This window comes from Mesoplodon densirostris, chromosome 1 (genome assembly GCF_025265405.1).
Source record: "Mesoplodon densirostris isolate mMesDen1 chromosome 1, mMesDen1 primary haplotype, whole genome shotgun sequence".
In the NCBI taxonomy this organism is placed as follows: domain Eukaryota; kingdom Metazoa; phylum Chordata; class Mammalia; order Artiodactyla; family Ziphiidae; genus Mesoplodon; species Mesoplodon densirostris.
This window is the reverse complement of record NC_082661.1, coordinates 46,385,385-46,407,243: the sequence shown is the minus strand read 5'-3', so window position 1 is coordinate 46,407,243 and position 21,859 is coordinate 46,385,385. Positions and strand designations below refer to the sequence as shown.

General features: G+C 43.2%; 1 protein-coding gene across 1 annotated transcript; it reads left to right on the top strand.

Moving 5' to 3' along the window:
• Window positions 1–4,784: 4,784 nt before the first annotated feature.
• ZNF239 (zinc finger protein 239) lies at window positions 4,785–21,503 on the top strand. The gene is made up of 5 exons (XM_060102791.1): window positions 4,785–5,704; window positions 10,753–11,379; window positions 11,737–11,862; window positions 16,304–16,437; window positions 18,579–21,503. The coding sequence occupies exon 5, from the start codon at window positions 18,837–18,839 to the stop codon at window positions 20,055–20,057; it is 1,221 nt and encodes a 406-aa protein (XP_059958774.1). The 5' UTR covers window positions 4,785–5,704; window positions 10,753–11,379; window positions 11,737–11,862; window positions 16,304–16,437; window positions 18,579–18,836; the 3' UTR covers window positions 20,058–21,503.
• Window positions 21,504–21,859: the final 356 nt, after the last annotated feature.

Below are 21,859 nucleotides of genomic sequence, written 5' to 3'. Positions count from 1 at the left end.
CTCACCACAGCCTGAAAGGGAAGAGTATCGTAAGCCTCATTTTACGGAGGAGGAAATCAGGGCTTAGTGACTGATACACTTGTTCACAATGGTGCAGTTTTCTGTTGGCAGAACCTGTATTTAAACCCAGACTGTCTCATCCACAGCCCCTGCCTTTAGCTGCTCTGCTAAATGGAGACGGTGGAGTTTTCACTGAAGATGAAGGAAAGACAGAGGACAGAGGACAGGATAAGCCAGAAGGGGCTGGTTAGGAGGGTTGAAGGGTTTGGGGCAGCTAGCTGCAGAGCTTCCTTCTCTGTGGCAGGTGACTGAGTCAAAGGCAGGGATTAGCACATCTTTTGGGTTAGCCTACAAGAGATCAATTACCCACTTAGAGTCTTTCAAGGAGTTCTTGGAAGCATACCCCTCCTCTAGGGTTGCCAGATAAAATACAGCATGCCCAGTAACATCTGAATTTCAGAAAAACATTGCAGGGTACACATATTTTCTTAAAAACTATTCATTGTTTATCTGAAATTCAAATTTAGCTGGGCATACTGTATTTTCATTTGCTCAATCTGGCAACCCAACCCTCTTCACTCCATACAGATCTTTGTTTTAAAACATCTCTATTATCCTAATACAACATCTAAAAAGCCACAGTTTTTTGGTTTAAAGATTTCTAGATCTTTAGGGATATCCTACGATACATTTAACCTTGGATTGAGGGGACAACCTTTAAGTTGTTATCTACTCATTAGAGTCCTTAGTTGGCCATACCCAACATCTTTCAGAAAGTCAACATGTGGAGTGTGAATAAAAGTGAGAAGCGCAGCAACAGCACACAATAAGGAAGAAGAGGATGGGGGAGAAGAGAGGATTCATAACACTGAAAACCACTGAAACCCTCCTCATCCCCAGTGCTAGTGGAGCCCTGCAGAGAAACATCATTTCATGTGACAAGGTAGAAAGAATATACTCACTGAGTGCTTTTGAATGAGTAAGTGCAGGACTGATGCTGAGTTGCTTCTAGCAGCATGTGAACTTTAATGATGAGTTTCTACAGCCCTGAGGCCATCTTTCCCTAGCAGGGCAGCACCAAGAGCCCTTCATTACTGGGCAAGATTAACTTCCCTCCTCCCTCCCCTCCTGCTTGCCTGGGTGCACCTGAACAATTCTCTTCTTTTCTCTGGGCCTCAATTCTCAGTCTGAAAAGTGAAGACAGCTGGATGAGACCCTGCTTATCACCCTCTCCATTTCCATGGCTTTTGAGGACATTTTGGCAACAGTATGGGTAATAGAGCTGGAGACATTCTTAGAACTCACAGAGATCTGGAAGGAGGGAGCTCTGTGTGCCCCTGCTCCAGTCAGAAGCCAGCCTGGTTGCAGAAAGGGCTCAAATCTACATAGGAGCCCTGGACTCCCTTTTCCAGCTCCAACTGTGGTTTCTCCAGCTTTCCTAGAAATCCACTACGGCCAGAATTGCATCTGCCACCAACCAGCTTGGTCAGGTGCATTTCTGTGTCAGAGTGATCCCTAGTAGGCTGGACTGGAAAGCAGGGCCCAAGGGGGCCAACAGAAACTCCTTTCCTCATTTCTAACCTGATCTGTTCCAATTGTGATGCCTTGAAAAGACGAAGTGACAGATGTGCTATAGTGAAAGTGACTCCAGTTCAATACCCAAGGTGCTGAGTTTGGATCCTGGCTCTGCCATTTACCAGAAGCAGCATCTTAGGCAAGTCACTGCCTCTCTCTCTCATCCTCTGTGACTTCATTTTAAGAATAGTGAGGAAGAACCCTACTCCACAGTACTGTTCATAGGCAAGGATGAACTTTGGGCCATGAGCCCAGAGCAGGTCACCCAGGAGGAAATGGAAGTGCCTCCACCTTTCTTTCTGTGTGTCTCCCAAGGGCTCCCCAAATAAGACCTAAAGACTCAGGTGCTCCCTTACTAGTGTGCCACCAGATCCCAAGACCTTAACACATAGAAGATGTAGGCCCCAAACAAAGACCTCCCAGGTTTTTATAGAATGAAAATTGATAATAGAGAAGAGAGATGGGAATGCCCTGATGTGTGAGAAAGGGGATAAGATTCAGGGTATAAACGGAGAGTTTTCTTAAATAGAAACTGGGGCTGTTCATTCAGAATAGAAAGTAGAGCATACAGACTCCACTGGAGAGAGGTGGGCAGATGCACTTGTGTAAAGGTATGAAAGCTCTCTTTTCTCATAGAAAGCAAAAGTCATCAGCTGTGAGTGAGATGGAAGGAGTTGTCGGAGGCTTGAAGAAACAGGAGAAACTGTGAGATAGTCATTTAGGAGAATGGATGGACTAAGAAAATGTAATAGGATAGTTGGGCAGCATTAAGGGCCCACTTGACCTTAGCAGTCATAAATTGAAAGTGAGACCAATCATCAGAGCCATGTGTTTTTCTCAGGCCACATCTGCTACACAGGCACAGGTGTGGAACAGGCAGGGAGTTGGATTCAACTAGATTTGGTGTGTGATCAGGAGAATAAAACCAAGTAAGTTAGGGTCAAGAGACTGATCATAATGATAGGCCATTACCTCTAAACTGGGTGAGGCAGAAAGTGAGAACATGAAGGGGTGAGAGTCAGAACAAGAGTGATAGAATCGGGCTTCCCTGGTGGCACAGTGGTTGAGAGTCTGCCTGCCGATGCAGGGGACACGGGTTCGTGCCCTGGTCCGGGAAGATCCCACATGCCGCGGAGTGGCTGGGCCCGTGAGCCATGGCCGCTGAGCCTGCACGTCCGGAGCCTGTGCTCCGCAACGGGAGAGGCCACAACAGTGAGAGGCCCGCATACCGAAAAAAAAAAAAAAAAAAAAGAGCGATAGAATCAATGGATAGAGAAACAGTAGGTCCTGGCGAGACAGTTTGTGTTCCCCAGACAAAAGGCAGAGGAGCCTCAGAGATATGTCTTAGGCCCCCCAAAAGTGTCCATGTCCCAATCCCCAGAAACTGTGAATGTTACCTTATAGGGCAGAAGGAACTTTGCAAATGTGATTAAAATAAAGGTCGCGATGTTGAGAGATTATCTTGGATTAACCAGGTGGGCCTGATGTAATCACATTAGTCCTTAAAAGAGGGACACAGGAAGAGTCAGTGCCAGAAAAGGTAATGTGATGAGGGAAGCAGAAATTGGAGTCATGGGCTTTGAAGACGGAGGAAGAGGCCACAAGCCAAGGAATACAGGTTGTGAACGTACCTTGGAAAAGGCAAGGAAACAGATCCTCCTCTAGAGCCTCAAAAAGGAACCTGCGGTGCCCACATCTTGACTTTAGCCCAGTGAAACTGATTTCAGACTTCTTATCTCCAGAACTGTAAGAGAATAAATTTGTGTTTGTTGTATGTCACTAAGTTTGTGGTAATTACAGTAGCAGTTGGAAACTAATACACCAAGAAGGGGAAAGATACAGAGGAGAGGTCTAGGTAACAGCTCTTTCACCCCCAGGATAAATCTTCAGGGAAAGTATTCTGGAAAGACCTAGTGGCCCTGTGTCACTCAGTGAAGGGTGAATGGAAAAGCCACTGGGGAGAATTTTGGTGCCACTCCCTTAAAGGCATTAGCAACTAAAAGGGTCTCATTGAGCAAGGTTTCTATGTAAATCAGTGATACACAGTACTATCAAATTTTAAAAAGCAAACTGCAGGCCTGTATACACACGGCATGACCTTGTTTTTGTTTAAAAAGTGTATGTTTGTATAAATAGTTATGTCTGTGTACATTTAGGAAACAGTTCTGACTGCTGAGTGTCACGGGACTGATTCCCTCATCTCAGTCTTTGTTTCAATATTCCCTGCTTAAAATTGCAAGGCAATGACTTCCCTCGTGGCGCAGTGGTTAAGAATCCACCTGCCAATGCAGGCGACATGGGTTCGAGCCCTGGTCCAGGAAGATCCCACATGCTGTGGAGCAACTAAGCCCACGCGCCACAACTACTGAGCCCACGCTCTAGAGCCAGCAAGCCACAACTACTGAAGCCCGCGTGCCTAGAGCCCGTGCTCCGCAACAAGAGAAGCCACCGCAATGAGAAGCCCACGCACCAACGAAGAGTAGCCCCTGCTCACTGCAACTACAGAAAGCCCGCGGGCAGCAACGAAGACCCAACACAGCCAAAAAATAAATAAAAATAAAAAATAAAATTGCAAAGCATACCCCAACCTACACACCCCAGCACCATCACCCTCAATGCCCCGACTCAACTCCACTTTTTCCATAACATATATAACCTTATAACACACTATACCTTTTATCATAATTACGTATTGCTCTAGTGGGAAATGTCACTAGAATTTAACATCCACAGTGATTTTTTTTGTTTAAGTGTCTTGAACAGTTCTTGGAACATAGCAGGACCTCAAATAATGTCTGCCAAATGAACTTCAGAGGTGAGAAGGGGACACTCATTCCAGAATATTTTTTAAGGTAAAGTGAAATTACGGGTGATATTTTACGTTCTTTTCCCCCAGTAGCACTTTACCAAAACGAAAAACACTTTAATGGGCATTCCTAATATAATTCTTACGCGTTTGCAATAAAAACCAGGAGAACAACCTGAAGTACCTAGCCGCAGGCCTCATAAACTGTGAAGAGCACTCCGCATTGGACGAAACCCTGCCCTTAGGCTCAGCGCCTCGCGAAGCCTCAGGGTCGACGCCGGAAGTGGGCGTGGCCCACCCGCTGCTTTCTGGGACCTGTAGTTCGGGGCTGTAGGCGATGGAGCGGGGCCGTATAGCGAATCCTGTGCTTCCAGGTGTCGGATTCCACGTGGGAGGTGAGAGCGGTATGGTCGCTCGCGCAATCCGCGCGGCCTGCAGAGAAGCGTCTGGCGGTCGAGTTGTGGGAGTGCCGCGGGGGAGGCGCTGGGCCACAGGGGCCCGGAAGCCTGGCGGGCGGCCGTGGGAGGGCGCGCGTCCTGGAGGAGGTGCGAGCACGGGCCGCACGTGTGTCCGCTCGCCGCGACCGCCGCTGCGTTCCCCGGTCCTGGCCGCGGTCACCTGAGACCAGGCGGCCCCTAGCGCTAAGCCGGCCGCGGCTCCGAGAGGCCCTCCTCTCGCCTGCCTGAGCTCCGGCCTTGGCCGGCCTGGGAGCTTCGCAGTTGGCCACACCGGCCTTTTCCGCGCCGGTGACTGGCCTTATTCGAAGGAGGATTTCGGTGGACGTTAGGGGACCGAGAGGGGCTCCTGTGAGAGACCGAAGTTTCCGTCCCCACAGCCCTGTCCTCGCTGAAAAGAGATTGCGTCAGAGCCCCCGCACCCCAGAAACGAGTCAGGCCTTCAGGCGTCTCGGGCAGCCGAAATCTCTGCCGAGAGGCGACACATCCGACCGGAGAGCTCCTACTGCTCTAACCTAGAACGTTAGGGCAAAAATCGTAAAGCCTCGGGAAACGGGCACATCTTAGAGCTGCTAGGGCCAGTGGGATTTTCTTACCCTCATGGGTTTGCGGGGGAGGCTTGGCCTGTTTGGTCCAAAGCCTAGTGGAGAGAGGCGAGGGAGGTGCAGCTTGGAGAGACAGGAAAGGCACCCCAGGAGAGGGTGTGTGAAGGTAGCAGGAGCTGATTAACTTTTTTCCTACAGTCTTGCTGGACTGCTTAGTCTATGTCCTGCAAGGTGGACTTGATTTTCATGGTTTTTTCGCTTTCCCTAACTCTACTTTTTCAGGAATCTATCCTTCTTGAGAGGAGGAAATGACCAAGTTCCAGGTGAGTTGGGATTTCTCTTTTCTGAGAATGGAAATAACCTTTCTTTCTTGGGAAGGACATCAGCATTAATTGAGTGCGTATCTGGTGTCAGGTCCTGTCTTGGTTGTGTGGTTTTTTTATTTATTGTCCAACTTCAGCGTGAGACATACAGTATTTTATAAATATGGGTGTAGGAACATTAAGATACTAAGAGCATATAGCTGTCAAATGATGTCACCAGAGTCTGCGCAGATAATCTGCTGACTCTAAATTCCACCTCAGTTTTCAGTGAACTACTCTGCTTCCATGAATTTGGCCCACTCCCCAGAGTACTGGGCTATGCTCTTTTATTGAAAGACTCCACACAGCATCTTTGTCTGGTCCTGTCTCTCAAAGCATGCCTTTTCCTGCCAGGCATTTCACGCACATTGAAAGTCATTCAGAGCTGTTACATGCTCAGTCCAGTGCTAAGTGGTCTCAGGAAAACAAATAGAATTATAAACTACGGTGCTTTTCTTCATGAGCAGGTGATGTATATGAAAAAAGGTACGCACATTACCAATAATCATTTATTAAACCTGAATGAGTTAAAGACATGAGAAAATTTGTTACATAACAACACCGTAATTACCATAGCACTCCCAGAAATGCTCCTCAACCAGGCTGTGCATCAGAATTATCTGTGGTGTTCTTTTAAGAATTAAAGGTTCCTAGGCACCATTCCCCTAGACCTACTAAAAGGAGAATTTCACTTTTTTATCCCTTTGACCTTTTGTACATCCAAAGATTTATTGCATTTATTGTGCAATACTTCTCTACATACTTGATATGAACATCACTAAGGTAGATAAGATGGGTTGCTCATCTTGTGTGCTCTGGTTGTTTTGTTCCCTTTACCAACATATCTACATGTTTAATTGGTACAGTAAACTGTTGAATTACTTTTAAAAAGTAGCACTTTTTTAAAAAACAATTTCTCATTTGTCTCCACAAAACCATTTCTAGAAAGTTACGTCAAGACTGACACTTAGTATTATAGAATGTTGGAAAAGGAAAGGGTCAGCCAGCCCCTTCTCTGCCTTGGTGCCATCCTCTTACAGAGGAGAGCCCTAATTCTCAGGGAGCTGAGGGGAAGCACCATTTCTCTTATTGCAGTGAGCAGCAAAGTGAGAAGTAAACCCCATGTTTTCTAACTCCATGCTGTTTCTTGTCTGTAACTGAACAGGTCATCACACCAGAAGTGATTTGAATAAAATATCAGGCTGGATTTTTTTTTATAGTTAGATGACATTATTTTTTTTTAATTGAAGTGTAGTTGATTTACCATGTTTCAGGTGTACAGGCTGGATTTTAAGGAAAAAAAAAATTAGTTCTTAACACCACCACCAGTAAGACCATCTTTTTGCTTGGCAAAAACAATCCTCACATCCATAGGAAGACAGCATGAGCTCTTATAAAAATTGGTTTGTTTAGAGGACAGTAAGCTGCTTCAAGGTACTGAAAGCATGACATCTCTGTGCCTTGAAAATAATTGAGAACGTCAGCCAAGATTGACGTAAGTAAGACCCTGTGCTCTTTTTATTTTCCTTCTCTTCTGTCTCTTCCCTAATGAAGATTATTCACAGTGATGAAGTTGGGGATTGCTAGTAAAGTGAAATTTTGAGATTCTGGCATATGTTAATAATTTTTTGAATTTAAAGAAAGGACTTCATTCCACTAGTACTTACTGTTTTCTGTGTACCAGTTGTCGTCTTTGAGTCTGCTGAAAGGCAGGAGTCCCATTTAACCCCCCTCTCCCTCTGTGACCTTGGATAAGTCACTTCACAGTTATGAACCTTAGTTTTCTCATCTTTAAAATGAGAGTGCTGAGTTCAATGATCTCAAGTTTTCTCTTATTTCATTATTTAAATTGAATGTGAATTTATAAATATTTACCATTTAGATTTTGAGTCAGTTGTGCTAGTTGCTGAGGATTTGAAGATTAGTTGAGTGTTGCCCCTATCCCTGAGAATTTTATAGCCAATTTGGGAGACAAATTTAATAGCTATAGTAGAGGTATATGCAAGATACTGTGAGATCTTTGAGAAGGAGACATTTAACATATCCTTATGCTTCAGAAAGGAGGTTGTTGATTGTCCTGAAACTGAAATGGATGGGACGATGGGAGAAATATAAGTCAGGGCAGGAGCAACATGTAAAGGGCTCTTCTAGACTAGAGCATGACATTCGGATGACTACAGGTAATCCAGGGTGATGACAGCTCCTGCCCATCACTGCCTTCTGGATCACTGTTTCCTGCCCCTAAGTAAATTGTTGGATCTAGCAGGGGTGGGCTCTGGAAAGGAAGTGCTAAGCTATGTGATACATGTAGTTTCGAGGAGTTTGACATTTACATTAGTACAGAAACTACTGTCCTGTAGCCTTATACTTTGGTTGGCCTTCAGGATACTGAGTCTATTCTCCCACAGGAAGCACAAGTTCCACCTTGGGGTGACTGAATAGTTCCACTGGTACCTGGGGAGATTATTCATTATTCAGATGCTTTCATTTCCAACTTTGTCTTGCTTTAGCAAGACCACTGTTTCCTCTTTTTCCTTTCCCCTGAAACACTGAGTCCTCTAATTTGGTCCACTGTCATACCATTTCTCATCTTGGAATTTTCAGCCTACTACAAAGTTGGTAGTCCATCAACATACCCTTTCTGTTTTCAGCATGGAATTCTCCCTACCACTTTATCTGTGGGATCTTAAAAAATTAATAACTCTTGACTGTCCGATCCTTGGATTGAAACATGACAAAACTTGTATTTTGAAGATTTGGTAAAGAGTTATTGTGGCCTAGCTAAGAAATGAGGGCCTTTCCTAGAATAGTAGGAGCAGAGATAAGAAGAAGTAACATTCTGGAGGGAGATTTAGGAGACAGAATTGACAAGAAGTGGTTTGATTATGGTTAAGGTACGAAAGGAGTCTTAGACATCTCAGATGACAAGGTGGAAGATGGATTAAAAAATAGAAGAAAGATCATTGATGGACTTGAATCTCAGAAGGGAAGAAAGGATTCCATCTAGAATGTGCAAGGAGAGGTTAGCCATGGACAGAAAGAAACCTTTTGTCTCTGAAAAGAAAAAGTCCAAAAGAGGAGTAGCTAATCTGACTGCTGATACTCCCCAGCCCTGTTTTCCTAACAGGTGTGTTTATGCCTCTAAGGCCAAAGCCTCTGCTGCTGCTGCTTCTTTGTCCCACCTTTGCACAGGGCCTTGCAGCCTTCTCTAGTCCAACCTCATCCCTCTTCCTCAGACACAGTGGAGACTGTGACCTTTAGAGGAGAGCTTGGGAAGAAACAGCTGCTTCTCCTTTGGTGACTAGTGGGGTAGTCGCTCCTGCCGGGGGACCTGGTTGTCCTCAGTTTCCTGAGGAGGGTGTGGGTGGTGCCCCTTCAGGCTGAGGCCTGTGGTGTCAGCACTTCTGAAGGTTACTGGGTACTCCCCTGGCCCCAAGTTGAACCGCTGCTTTGGGCTTCACTGGCTCTCAGTTGTTTTGTGTATATTCCATCCTCTGCTTTTCAGAGTGTGGCCTGCAGACTGGTGCCAGCCAACAAACTGCTTGTTACCAGTCTATAAAGATATAAGGACAGGGCTTCCCTGGTGGCGCGGTGGTTGAGAGTCCGCCTGCCGATGCAGGGGACATGGGTTCGTGCCCCGGTCCGGGAAGATCCCACATGCTGCGGAGCCTGCGCGTCCGGAGCCTGTGCTCCGCAATGGGAGAGGCCACAACAGTGAGAGGCCTGCGTACCGCAAAAAAAAATATATATATATATAAGGACAGAAATTGAGAGGTTTTTTTAATTTTATATCTGTTGAATCTAATTTTAAAAATTGGCATTGGTATTTTATATGTCTGCATTCTTATTTTCTAGTAACTTTTTAAAAATTGTATTTTAAAAAATACGTCTGTGACGTTCGAAAAATCTTAAAAGAAACTGGTCCTTCACCAGAGGTAGTTCAAGAAGTGAACTAGAACCTTGAAGGGAACCAGACTCACTGTGAGGTTAACTAAATAAGTACTTGGACTCTTTTTACATACCAGGCCCTGCTTGAGCCCTTGGGGATGCAGCCATGAACAAATCAGGCAGCCTCTGTTCTTGGGGAACTTAATAGGGAGAGACAGACTGTAAATAAGAAAGAAAATGTATAGATTAGAAAATGAGATAAGGCATAAGTATAAAGATAATAAAACGGAGAAGTGATTGTTACTGGACGCTCCCATGGATTAGTCAGTCAAGGAAATGCTTCTCTGAGGTGGCAGTAGTTCGACTAATATCTGAATGATGTAGAGAAAGAACATTCTGGGCAGAGGGGATAGCCAGTGCAAAGGCCATAAGTGGGATGAGTTTGATGTGGTCACAGGGGCCAGGTGACTTGTGAGGGAGGAAGGACTCAGGCTGAGATTGGAGAATTGACAGGACCCCAGTCTGCAAGGCCTTGCAGGCCAAGATGAAGAGCCTGGATTTTACTCAGTGTCCATGGAAACGCCTTTGGGGAGTTTCATGCCTTGAGTGGTATGTGTTTTGAAAGATCACCCAGGCTGCTGTGTGGAAAATCCGTCACGTGGGGGAGCAAGAGATACAAATTTAGGAGGTTAGTGCAGGTGGAGAGTTAATGAAGGCTGGGACTTGTAATGATAACAGTGCAAGGTGAAAAGAAATGGGTAGCTTCAGATATGTTTTAGAGGCAGAGTTGAGAGGACTTGGTGATGGATAAAATATGCGGAAGTGAGAAGAGAATCAAAATGACTTACAGGATTTTGGCTTGAGCCATTGGGTGTGTCGTGTGGCTCTTTACTAAAATGGGGACAGCAAGGGAAGACCAGATACTGATGGAGATTGTTGGGAGCAAGAATTCTGTTTGGAGCTTGGTGAGTCTTAAGTGCCTTTTAGCCATCCAAGTGTAGATGTAGGTGGGAAATTGGAGCCTGGAGTTGAGGAGAAAGGTTAGGGCTAGAGATACATGGGAATACCTAAGGAGAATATTTTTTGGTTGTGTGTAAATGTGCTATTTTTATTTCTTCCAGGAATGGTCAACTACTTAGTTTAGAAGAAGAAAGGACATATGATTTATATGACTAGGGAAAAAATTGAGATCAGAAGTGTACTTTGGCTGAGAGGAAAAAAGAGGAAGGATCAAAGGATGGTGATCTTGATAAAGCAGATGTCATGGAGGAGGAAGAGGAGAAAAAATAGGAAGATGTTTTTAAGGTGTGAATTTTGAGATATTAATATTTCAAAGGAACAGTGGTCCAAATAGTGAAATGGCCCTAATTATGATTGTTGAGGCAGAGGTCATTGGCATTAAAGAGATTAAGAAGGACTTCCCTGGTGGTGGCGTGGTTAAGAATCCGCCTGCCAGTGCAGGGGACATGGGTTCGAGCCCTGGTCCAGGAAGATCCCACATGCCGCGGAGAAACTAAGCCCGTGCTCCACAAGTACTGAGCCTGCGCTCTAGAGCCTGCGAGCCACAACTACTGAAGCCCACGTGCCTAGAGCTCATGCTCTGCAACAAGAGAAGCCACTGCAATGAGAAGCCCGCACACTGCAACGAAGAGTAGCCCCCGCTCGCTGCAACTAGAGAAAGCCTGCCTGCAGCAACGAAGACCCAACGCAGCCAAAAAAAGAGAGAGAGAGAGATTAAGAAATGTGAGGTTAGCATGTTGGGTAATTTGTTCTCATGAGTGTTGAGGTTGTCAGGATAACAGTAGGAATGGGGCGGAAAGGACAGCTCAGCAGTGACCATGAGATGACACTGATAAGGAGAGATTCAGTAGTTGGATAGCTTGAGCTTGGGTGAGTTGTGGGCAGGAGGGGAAGTATTGGGAAGGAAGTAGCAAAGGAGATGAGAAAGGAAAGGTTTTCCATCCAAACTTGGATCACCCCGATCCTTGAACTGCACACTTCCTCTGTACCCTTCTCCCCTCTTCCAGTGCTCCCAACCTCACCTTCCTTCTGGGGCATTTGTGCAGATGGTTGTCAGTTGAGGAGGAATGTGCTTAATCTTTTAGGAACCAGTAACCTTCAAGGATGTCTCTGTGGATTTCACCGAGGAGGAGTGGGGTTGCTGGACCCTGCTCAGAGGAAGCTGCACGTAGCTGTGATGCTGGAAAACGACAGTCACTTGGTCTCAGTGGGTAAGAACATGAACCTGGACACCAGTGCACTGGGGTCTCTGTTTCTTCAATTTTAAATATCATTTGGGCTTGGGCCCCGGGAGCTGTAGTTCAGGAATTCGTTTCCTAATTTCTTTTTGGGCAAAAAGGATGTTTCTGATTATTCGAAGCAGCTAAAGAACTTTACTTGGTAAGAATTGGAGAATGGTAACCTTACTGAGTTGTCCAAGAAACCATACCTGGTCCATCACTTACAAGCCAGAGTTTGGGACTGAATTTCCCTCCCCCCCAACAGTCACCCAATCCCTGTGTGTTTCTCAGATGTGCTCTCTCAGTTGGAGCAAGTTGAAGATCATTATATAATGGAGAATTCTCCATGCCCTTTACCTTTAGTTCCTGGTGTAAAGCCTCTAAACTCCCCACCTGGCTTTCAAGGCCCTTCATGCCCTACTTTTACCTATAGAGCATTATTCTCTGCTGCCCCAATGTCACCCTCCTTTCCAGCTAAGCCTGTTTCCCGGAGGTCCTCTATGCTTCCTTGTTCTGGGACCTTTGATTACCATGCTCTGGTTTCTGGTTACTTTTGTCCGTTAAAATTTTATTTGAACTCCATTACCTGTGTGAAATCTTTGACCACCCCTCCCTTTCAACCTCCTTCTTTTCTCAGAACTTTCAATTTATATCTCACACAGGCTCAGACCTGTTACATATTATTTTATATGCTTTTATTTTAACCATTGGATCTGCAAGTCTGATTTATTTTCTTGTTCCCAGCCAGGTTTCTGGAGAGAAAGCAATGTATCTAATACTTCTGCTGCTATATGTACATAGTCAAGATTTTAGAATTGACTGCTGTAGAGTTTAGCAGCAAAGAAATATGTCTTACAGTCTTGTAAAAGAGACATTATGGTAAACACAGTATGTTACTATAAATAAATTCAGTAAGTCCTATGAAGGACAGAGAATTGTGCTCTGAGAGAATGAAGGCATGGGGTGGGACAAGGGTGAAGTATCTATTGTTGAGAGTTTCAAGGAAAGCTTCTGAAGTGATATTTAAACTGAGTTCCAAAGGATTAATGGGCATTAAACAGGTGACTGGGTAGGGGAAGAATATTCCAGGCAAGAGAATAGTGCGAGGGAAGACCTGAAGACCTAAAAGAAGGAGTGTGGCTAGAATACAGGGAGCATCTGGGAAGAATAGAGTGGGGCCTTGGCTCATTCATGGCATTAAAGGCATGGGTAAAAAATGTGAATTTGTGTTGAGTTCAGTGAGAAGCCATTAGAACAATGAAATGGTATGAACTGATTTACCCAGGATCACTGGGACTGCTTTATAGACTGGTTTGCAGAAAGGCAAAAGTGAGGTAGGATCTATGCTTACAGTTTCAAGCTCTGCTCTAGGTTTTCCTTTTTCTTTGATATAAAATTGAACATAGTTATCCAACTTTTTTTTATGCAAGTAAGATATAAAAATCACAAAATTCAAAGAACACAGATGAAGATGATGAAGTAAAATCACTAATAATAGCTTGTGTATCTGTTTTTTCTGTGTTCTCCATGTATGCATTTTACAAATACTTGTTAAAATTTTATGAGGTTATACTGTATGTATTTTTCAATTGGGTGTTTTACATCATATGTCTTAGAGGTCTTTGTTACGTCATATTAACTCCCTTTAAAAGGACCCCTTTTCTCATTACGTCAGCATTTTCTTCTACTATTACATACTCATTCTTGATAATATTTAAATATTTTAAAAAACAGTTATCACAAGATTTCACTACTGCTTATAAAACCTACCATTAATACAGTTCCTCCTCCACTGATTTTCATAGACCTGTCATTTCTGCAGCCGTTCCCAAGTATTGTACAGCAAGGATGTTGAAGCAGTGTCCTTTGACCATTTAATAACTTCAGCCCACCTCCTGATTTAACTGCTCCAAACTGCACAGCTTTTCTCAGTGTTATTTTTTTCCATTTTCTTTTTGCCACTACTTTTAAACTTTGCAAACTGTGCACAAAAAGTAATGCATTCACCTAGGTAAAACAAATCCTATTGAAAGGCTTATAATACAAACCAGTCTCCCTGCTCTGCCGCTCTTCATGCCACAGAGTGGCTTCTCAAAGCACTCAGTTTGAATCCTTTCACTTGTTCCTTATGGTGTTTGCCTTCATATTTACAAATATGCTCATGCAGTTACTTACTTTCCTTTTTTTAAAGAATAAATGCACTCACATGGTTAAGAAAAGAAGCATTAAAATATGCACAATGTTACTTGCAGTTATGCCTAAAAAAGCTGGGAAAAAATGTACACTGAGGATTTTGGACAAGCTGGAGAAGGGCAGACAACAAATTATACATGAGTAGCAAAGAAAAGATTTGCAAATGTACTAAATGCTGTGGGGTTTTTTTTTTTTGTAAATGTTTTTAAATGATTAAAGTTAAACTATAAAAATAAAAACAAATTAAAAGGTGCACAGTGAAAACTTTCTTTCATGTCCCTGAGTCCACTCTACCCAGGTTCTGGTCATTTGCTGTCACAAACTGTTTGCAGTGACTAAATCTTGAGCAAGTATCACTTCACAACTGTGCCAGGAAATCTGAAGAATAAAACCCCCAAGCTGGACTGCTGAGTGCATGCATTTGTGATTTTGATACATAATTGTTAAAATGTTCTTCTGGGGGGGGGTGATACCAATTTACACTTACAAGCTGTGTCACCATGCTTTGGGTTTTTTCCAGTGTTAACAGGTAGAAAATGGCACCTCATTATAGTTTTAATTTGAATTTATTATATTATGGTATACTGCAGTTTTTTTCAGTTTATCGATATTTGATATTTTATATTGACTTCTTTACGTCTTAGATGAGGATTTAGCTCTTTTACATTATTTCTCCCAACATGCCCATTTTTCCAAGAATTTGTCAGTCGCATCAGTGATTAATGCTTAGTTGCTTTGACTTCATAATTCTTGTTCCTGCAGAGTCAAATAGTATACTATGATTACAGTTCCTTTTTTTGTTTGTTTTTTCCCTTTCCTAAAACTAATACTTGCTTTTTAAAATATATTTTATTTGGGGTTTTTTCCTTTCCATTCTGTTTTATAGAGTTTTGGTTGATTTGGTTAATTATTGTTTTCTTTTATATATCAACGATTGATTCAGCTTGTCTGTTTTCTTGTCTTCTTTGCTCACTGCTATTTATTGTATATCATCTTATTCTTAAAGTAATTAAAAAATTTTTTGCTACAGTACATTGCTGAATAATTGTTTCAGTAATTGTTTAAATACTTTCTTATCTGACAAAGTGTCTATTCCTCCCACTGAAATGTTTGATTGGCTGGGTATAGAATGGAATGCTAATTTCACAATCACTTTACCTCCAAAATTAGAAGATATTGCTCAGTTGACTTCAGGTATACAGTATTGCTGTTTAGTAGTTCATTGTCAATATAATTCTCATTTATATTTGTACATAACCTGGCTTTTCTGTCTGGATGCTTTTAGCATTTTCTGGGTTTGTTTGGGTTTTTTTTCCTTGACGTCCTGAGGTTTCACATTTAGTGACCTCTGAATCTTGAATTCTAGGAAACATCTTTTTCCTGTTAGTTCTTTGATCATTTCTTTCCCTTCATTCTACCTCCACTATATTCATCGAACTCCTACAAGATGGACTTTTATCTTTGCATCTGTCTACCCTTTACTCTTCATTCCAGGAGTACCCCTCAATCTTCCACCTTAGCCGCATGTTCGTTTTGCTCTTCAGCCCATCTAGATTGCAGGCCTTAGAATCAGACTGCCTGACACCTGGTAGCTATGACACAAGTTACTTGATCATTTCAACCTTGGTTTCTTCTGGTGTAGAATGGGTGTCCTAATAGTTTCTCTCACATAAGATCATGCAGCCAGTGTCTGAGTGCTTCAAATGAGCATAGTAGATCTTAAATACTATGATTATCATCTTTTTCAATCCTTTCATTAATTTAGAAGAATTCTAATTCTTCTTCATAGCAGCGTGTTTATATTTTATTAGATTGTCCTGGGTTTTTTTGTTTGTTTTTTTGGGTTTTTTTTTTTTTGCGGTACATGGGCCTCTCACTGTTGTGGCCTCTCCCGTTGCGGAGCACAGGCTCCGGACGCGCAGGCTCAGCAGCCATGGCCCACAGGCCCAGCCACTCTGCAGCATGTGGGATCTTCCCAGACCGGGGCACGAACCCATGTCCCCTGCATCGGCAGGCGGACTCTCAACCACTGCGCCACCAGGGAAGCCCGATTGTCCCGTTTTTTTTAGATGTGATATCCCCTCAGATTTCTCTGGGATTTTAATTATGAACCTTTTAAATTCTATTTCCTCTGTTTACTGTTTCTTGAGTTTGTGTCTCTCTTTATTGATGTTAGTTTTCTACATTTTTTTTGTCTCATGTTTTCTCAATTGTCTCTCTTTCCCCACCCCCCCAAAAGTCTTATGTTCACAGTATGATACTGGAGTGTACATCCTCAGCTGATGCTCAACCCTTTTTGGTGCCCGTGTGTTCTACTTACAGGGGACACCTCTGCTGACTGGGCTTGGAATGGATCTAATAAGAATCCAGATGGTGAGTGATGTCTTTTTTTGAGGTTACCTCTTCAGGCCAGTAAGTTATCTGGGACATGCCCTGCTTCAGTCTCCAGCTCTGGGGTGTCCTGCTTGTCAGAAATTCCACTTCACAGGTTTTCTTGAGGCTTTATCCTGGGTACATGTGGAGTCAGTTGCTTCTTTTTGTACCTCAATCCTGTCATTGTACAGGTTTGGCATTACCTCAGCTTCTGCTTCCCTCTTCAGCCCAAATAATACTATTAGGAGTCCTTCTTTGGCAGACAATTTATTTTGTTTTTGAAGCTTTATATGAGGCCGCTACCCTTAGCCTCCCAGTATTTCATTTTTTTGTGGGGAAGAGGGTCGTTCGGAGAGTGGTGCTGCAGCAACTAGTTGAGCCATTAGAAATGCTTAACATGATTTGATAAACCTCTTTCCAGAATAAACCTCTCTTACTTCATAATTGTTGATTCTGAGCTTGGAATTTCTAGGACTTCTTGAGAATTTCTCCTACTTCTTTAGGAGGCTTTTTCTGTACATAATTTGAGCTGTGCATTTGTTTTTTTTTCCTACTTTCTCCCATTAGACCTCATCCATCTGCTCTTTATCACTAGGAGTTCCCCAGCATTCTAGTGATGACAACCTTTCTTTTTTTCCCAAAACTTTTGTGTTTTTGTTTTTTTGTCATTTCAGTGTAATATGAGGATCTTCATGCTAATTGTTTTGACTAACATACATACCACAGATCTTCCTTGATTTACAATGGGGTTACATTCCCATAATCCCATTGTAAATTGCAAATAGTGTTAAGTCAAAAATGCATTTAATACACCTAATCTACCGAACACCATAGCTTAGCCTAACCTACCTTAATCATGCTCAGAACACTTAAATTAGCCTACAGTTGGGCAAAATCATCTAACACAAAGCCTATTTTATATTAGTGTTGAATATCTCCTGAAGTTTATTGCATACTATACTGAAAATGAAAAACAGAATGGTTCTAGGCATATTGCTTGGAGCTGTGGCTGCTGCCATTGCCCAGCATCATGAGAGAGTATTGTCCAGCATATTGCTAGCCCAGGAAAAGATCAAAATTCAAAGTACTGTTTCTACTAAATGCACATCGCTTTCACACCACCATAAAGTCGAAAAATCGTTAAGTCAAGCCATCGTAAGTCAGGGACCGTCTACAGTAAGTCTAAAATCTATATTCCTAGCACAGTTCTCTCCCAGGAGTTCCAGACCCATGTATCTGAGTTTGTTATCTGTCACCCTTCCCCACTCCAGCCTTGGAGATTGATTCCCTATGTTATGGTATAGTACCCCCATACCTAAGTCACTCAAGGAACTTGAGGATCATGCTTGGTGCCTCCTTTCCCTTTTGAGTTTAGTCAGTCATGTGATTTAGAATGAATCTCTCCCTTTCTCTCCATAACTATCCTCCTTATCACTTTTCTTCTGATTCACTACAGCAGCTCTCTCTGCCTTAAAGTCTTGCTCATTTCTGATGGTGTTTATAATCAAAGTCATTCCCAAGTTTCATTCCCAGCTGTAATCCTTTAATAGCTTTACATCTCAGAGGGGATCTCTGAGTACACACCAAGCCCTTTGAACATGTCATATTTTCTCTCCACATTTCACTTTTTTTTTTTTCCCCCTTACATTTGCTCCCAGAAATCTTCCCCAAGGTTTGAGCTGAATGCCCCTACTCTGTGCTCCCATGACTGGCTGCGCATGCATCTGTAGTAGCACTTACATGGTATTATTGTTGACCTATTTGTCCTTCTTCCCAGTAGACTCTAGTGTGTCAAGCAAAAGGATTTCTATTTTCTTCTTTGTATCCCCAGCACCTATTAGATTATGAATTAAATGCAAATTTAATTAAAATAAAATGAAGTAAAGTGAAATGAAATGTGGCAAGGATGTGGGATCCATAGCCTTCTACAGGGCTGGGATATGAATACTTTTATTGGCTTTAGTTAAAAGCAGAGACAAGATTTCTGTCTTGTGTACCCAAGCCCTCTCCCTTCCTGACATTAACCCAAAGGACATGACTATAAGGACAAGACTGAACTTTTTGCTGGTTACCTTAGGCACTGCAGTTCTGAAATCTTGAAATCTACCCTTTGTTATCATTGAATTCTCTTTGTTCCCTAGGAGACTTGAATGAAAATTCTGTGGAGAATCAACAGAAAGGAGTTAGGTTATCTCTTACCTGAATAGCTTTCCTCCTGGCAAATTTTGGAAGAGATGGCCAGTACAAAAACTGGGAGTCAGGATTAAATTGTGAATCTTCAGTGTACAGGAATCCTGAACTAGATCGTCCCCCTTGTCAAAAGTGGGGAGAAGCATCTTCTCATATTTCCAAAAACAAAAGCAGTTTGGTGACTCTTCAGAGTGATGATTTAAAAAAACATGGAAAGTGAAGAATATTTGTCTTTGAAAGTCCCAAGCCAAATGGCCACACAGGACTCCTCAGTGACATTCTGTAAGAATGAGCCCCAAGTTCCTCAGGAAAGCAAAAGTCTGTTTGTAACTGAAGAAAGCACTGAGAGGAAAATCTCAGAGGGCAAAAGTCCTCCCATCGACCATTGTTCAGAGAACCTTCAAAATAAAATTGTGTCTGATGTAAAAGAAGTGGTCTCGCCCTCATTCACAGGTGAGACAATATGCCAGATTGGCCAGTCGAAAGAATCCTTGGATCCCTTTGACTGTAAACACAAGGACATTTGTGGTTGGAAATCATGGGTGATCGGTCGTAGTCATCAGAGAGCTCATACAGAGGAGAAGCCCTGTACCCATTATGACTGTGGGAAAATACGTACCACCAGCCCAGGTGGTCACCCAGGTGAGAAAATCCACACTGCTGAGAAACTATACAGATGTAGTCAGTGCGGTAGGGACTTCAGTGAGCGCTCAGAGCTAGTCCTTCATCAGAGGAACCACACAGAAGAAAAGCCCTACAGATGTGATCAGTGCGGGAAGGGCTTCACAAGAAGCTCAAGTCTCCTCATCCACCGCGAAGTCCATGCAGATGAGAAGCCTTATAAGTGCGACAAGTGTGGGAAGGGCTTCACGAGGAGTTCAAGTCTGCTCATTCATCACTCAGTCCACACAGGCGAGAAGCCTTACAAATGTGACAAGTGCGGGAAGGGCTTTACTCAGAGCTCCAAACTGCACATCCATCAGCGAGTGCACACTGGAGAGAAGCCCTATGAGTGCGGGGAGTGTGGTATGAGCTTCAGTCAGCGCTCCAACCTGCACATCCACCAGCGCATCCATACAGGGGAGAGGCCCTACAAGTGTGGAGAGTGTGGGAAGGGCTTCAGTCAGAGTTCAAACCTTCACATCCACCGGTGCTCACACACGGGGGAGAAGCCTTACCAGTGCTATGAGTGCGGGAAGGGCTTCAGCCAGAGCTCAGACCTCCGCATCCACCTCAGAGTCCACACTGGGGAGAAGCCCTATCACTGCGGCAAGTGCGGGAAGGGATTCAGCCAGAGTTCCAAACTCCTTATCCACCAGAGAGTCCACACTGGAGAGAAGCCCTACGAGTGCAGCAAGTGTGGGAAGGGCTTCAGCCAGAGCTCCAACCTCCACATCCACCAGCGGGTCCACAGGAAAGATCCCCATTAAATGAGGTCTTCAATCGCATGCTTGTACTCTAAAGACTTAAATATTTTTAACATCACTCTTACTTTTATATTCTCAGGATATAGTAAGAGTTATTCAGATAAGTTCCCTCACTGGAAAATAATTCATTTAAAGTATTTAACTACCAAGCACTTTGTTATGCTACACAGTGAATTGATTGCCCTTGTTCCTCAGATGGGTAGAGTGAAAACGTCTGTACTTTGCTCTTCAGCCAGTGTTCCTAGAACTACATATCCTTCCCAGCATTTTTAAGTGCAAGAACCTCATATTTGTCCAAGCAGAACATGTTTCCTTTGTTCACATTCTCTGAGAAATTGGAACTTTGGCTTCTCTTCAAATCACGTGCCTTGTGTTTTCCTATTTCCTTCCAGCCCTGAGTAGCCCTCTCTAAATTCTGGTTATACAATATGTTAGTTTTAGGTTGAGGGGGTGGTTGGAGATATAATGGGCATGGAAATCTGTCATTGCGCACACGTACTACAGCCTGTGGCCTCACAAGAACGTGGAGAAGAGCTACTCGTGCAGTACACCCAACACACTACAGGATGTGAGACCCCTCCCCTTCCTCCCCACAAGGCAACTGCTCAAGAACGTAAGTAGTTCTTTTTCCTGGGTGCAGCTAGTCTGTTGGGGTGCTTCCAGGTCTTGCCACCTCAGATGACACCCTCACCAAATTAAAGCCAAGTAGGGTACCTACACCATGTTGAAACATGTTAAATGAAGTTGAAATATATTTAAATGTATTTAATTTGTCTCTGAACACTGAACCTCTCTTATTTCCTTAAATTTCTTCACCACCCATGTTCTGAACCAAACAAAGGAGTCAGGAGAGAGAGTTCTGATATTTTTCTCTTCAGACTTAACTCGTTTTAATATTTGATATACCCCCCAAAAAGTCATTTGTTTTGGCAGCATTGTTACTGCACCAGACTTGGGTCTGCTTGTCCATGCACAATAAAGCCAATCTACTGACACTGGGTTGTGAAGGAAGTGCACCATTTATTGCAGGGCACCAAACAAGGGGTCCAAGCAGCTAGTGCTCAAAAGGCCTAAACTCCCTGATGGCTTTCAGGGAAAGATTTTAAAAGACAGGGTGAGGAAGGGGGGACTGTGGGGTGCATGATCAGCTCGTGGACATTCTTCTGATGGATTGGTGGTTAGTTAATCGAGAGTCAACATCGTCAACCTTCTGTTTCCATCCTGTCTGGGGTCTAATTGCTTGTGGGCAGCATACAGTTAACTTCTTCCACCTGGTGGCAGATTCAGTATCTGCAAAACAGCTCAAAGGACATTGCTCAGAATATTATTTATAGCCCTTCAGGAGGAACTATAGGTCCTTGACTTTATTTAATGGCTCAACTATTGTTATTTTGTCTTGCTTGACTGTTTTCCTTTCTGCATTTTCTCACTTCTCTGATTAAATTTACTCTTTGGAACTTTGGGAAGGCTTGGAGAGTATGTTTGTGATGACCAGGCTTAAAATATGCACATATAATTCACTTGGGGTGTGGAGCTAGGACACCGCAAAGGGTTAAGCTAAAACAAGAAGTTAAAACAAGAAGCTTGTACAACAGTTGAGAGCAACATGAATGGAAATACATAACTAGAGTGGAAGTTACTATAAAATGAACTCCTAATTGCAGCCCTGATTTTCTAAACAATGACTGATGATTCCCCAAGCAGTGCTCAGGAGGCTGCCCAGTCAACTATATTTCAATTATCCACCAATGACTAATATCCATACATGAAAAATGGGGGGGGGATATGGATGCAATATTTATTAC

Bases quoted from the DNA above. Each gene is read 5' to 3' on its own strand.
- ZNF239 (XM_060102791.1), top strand. From the start codon at position 18,837: ATGGAAAGTGAAGAATATTTGTCTTTGAAAGTCCCAAGCCAAATGGCC.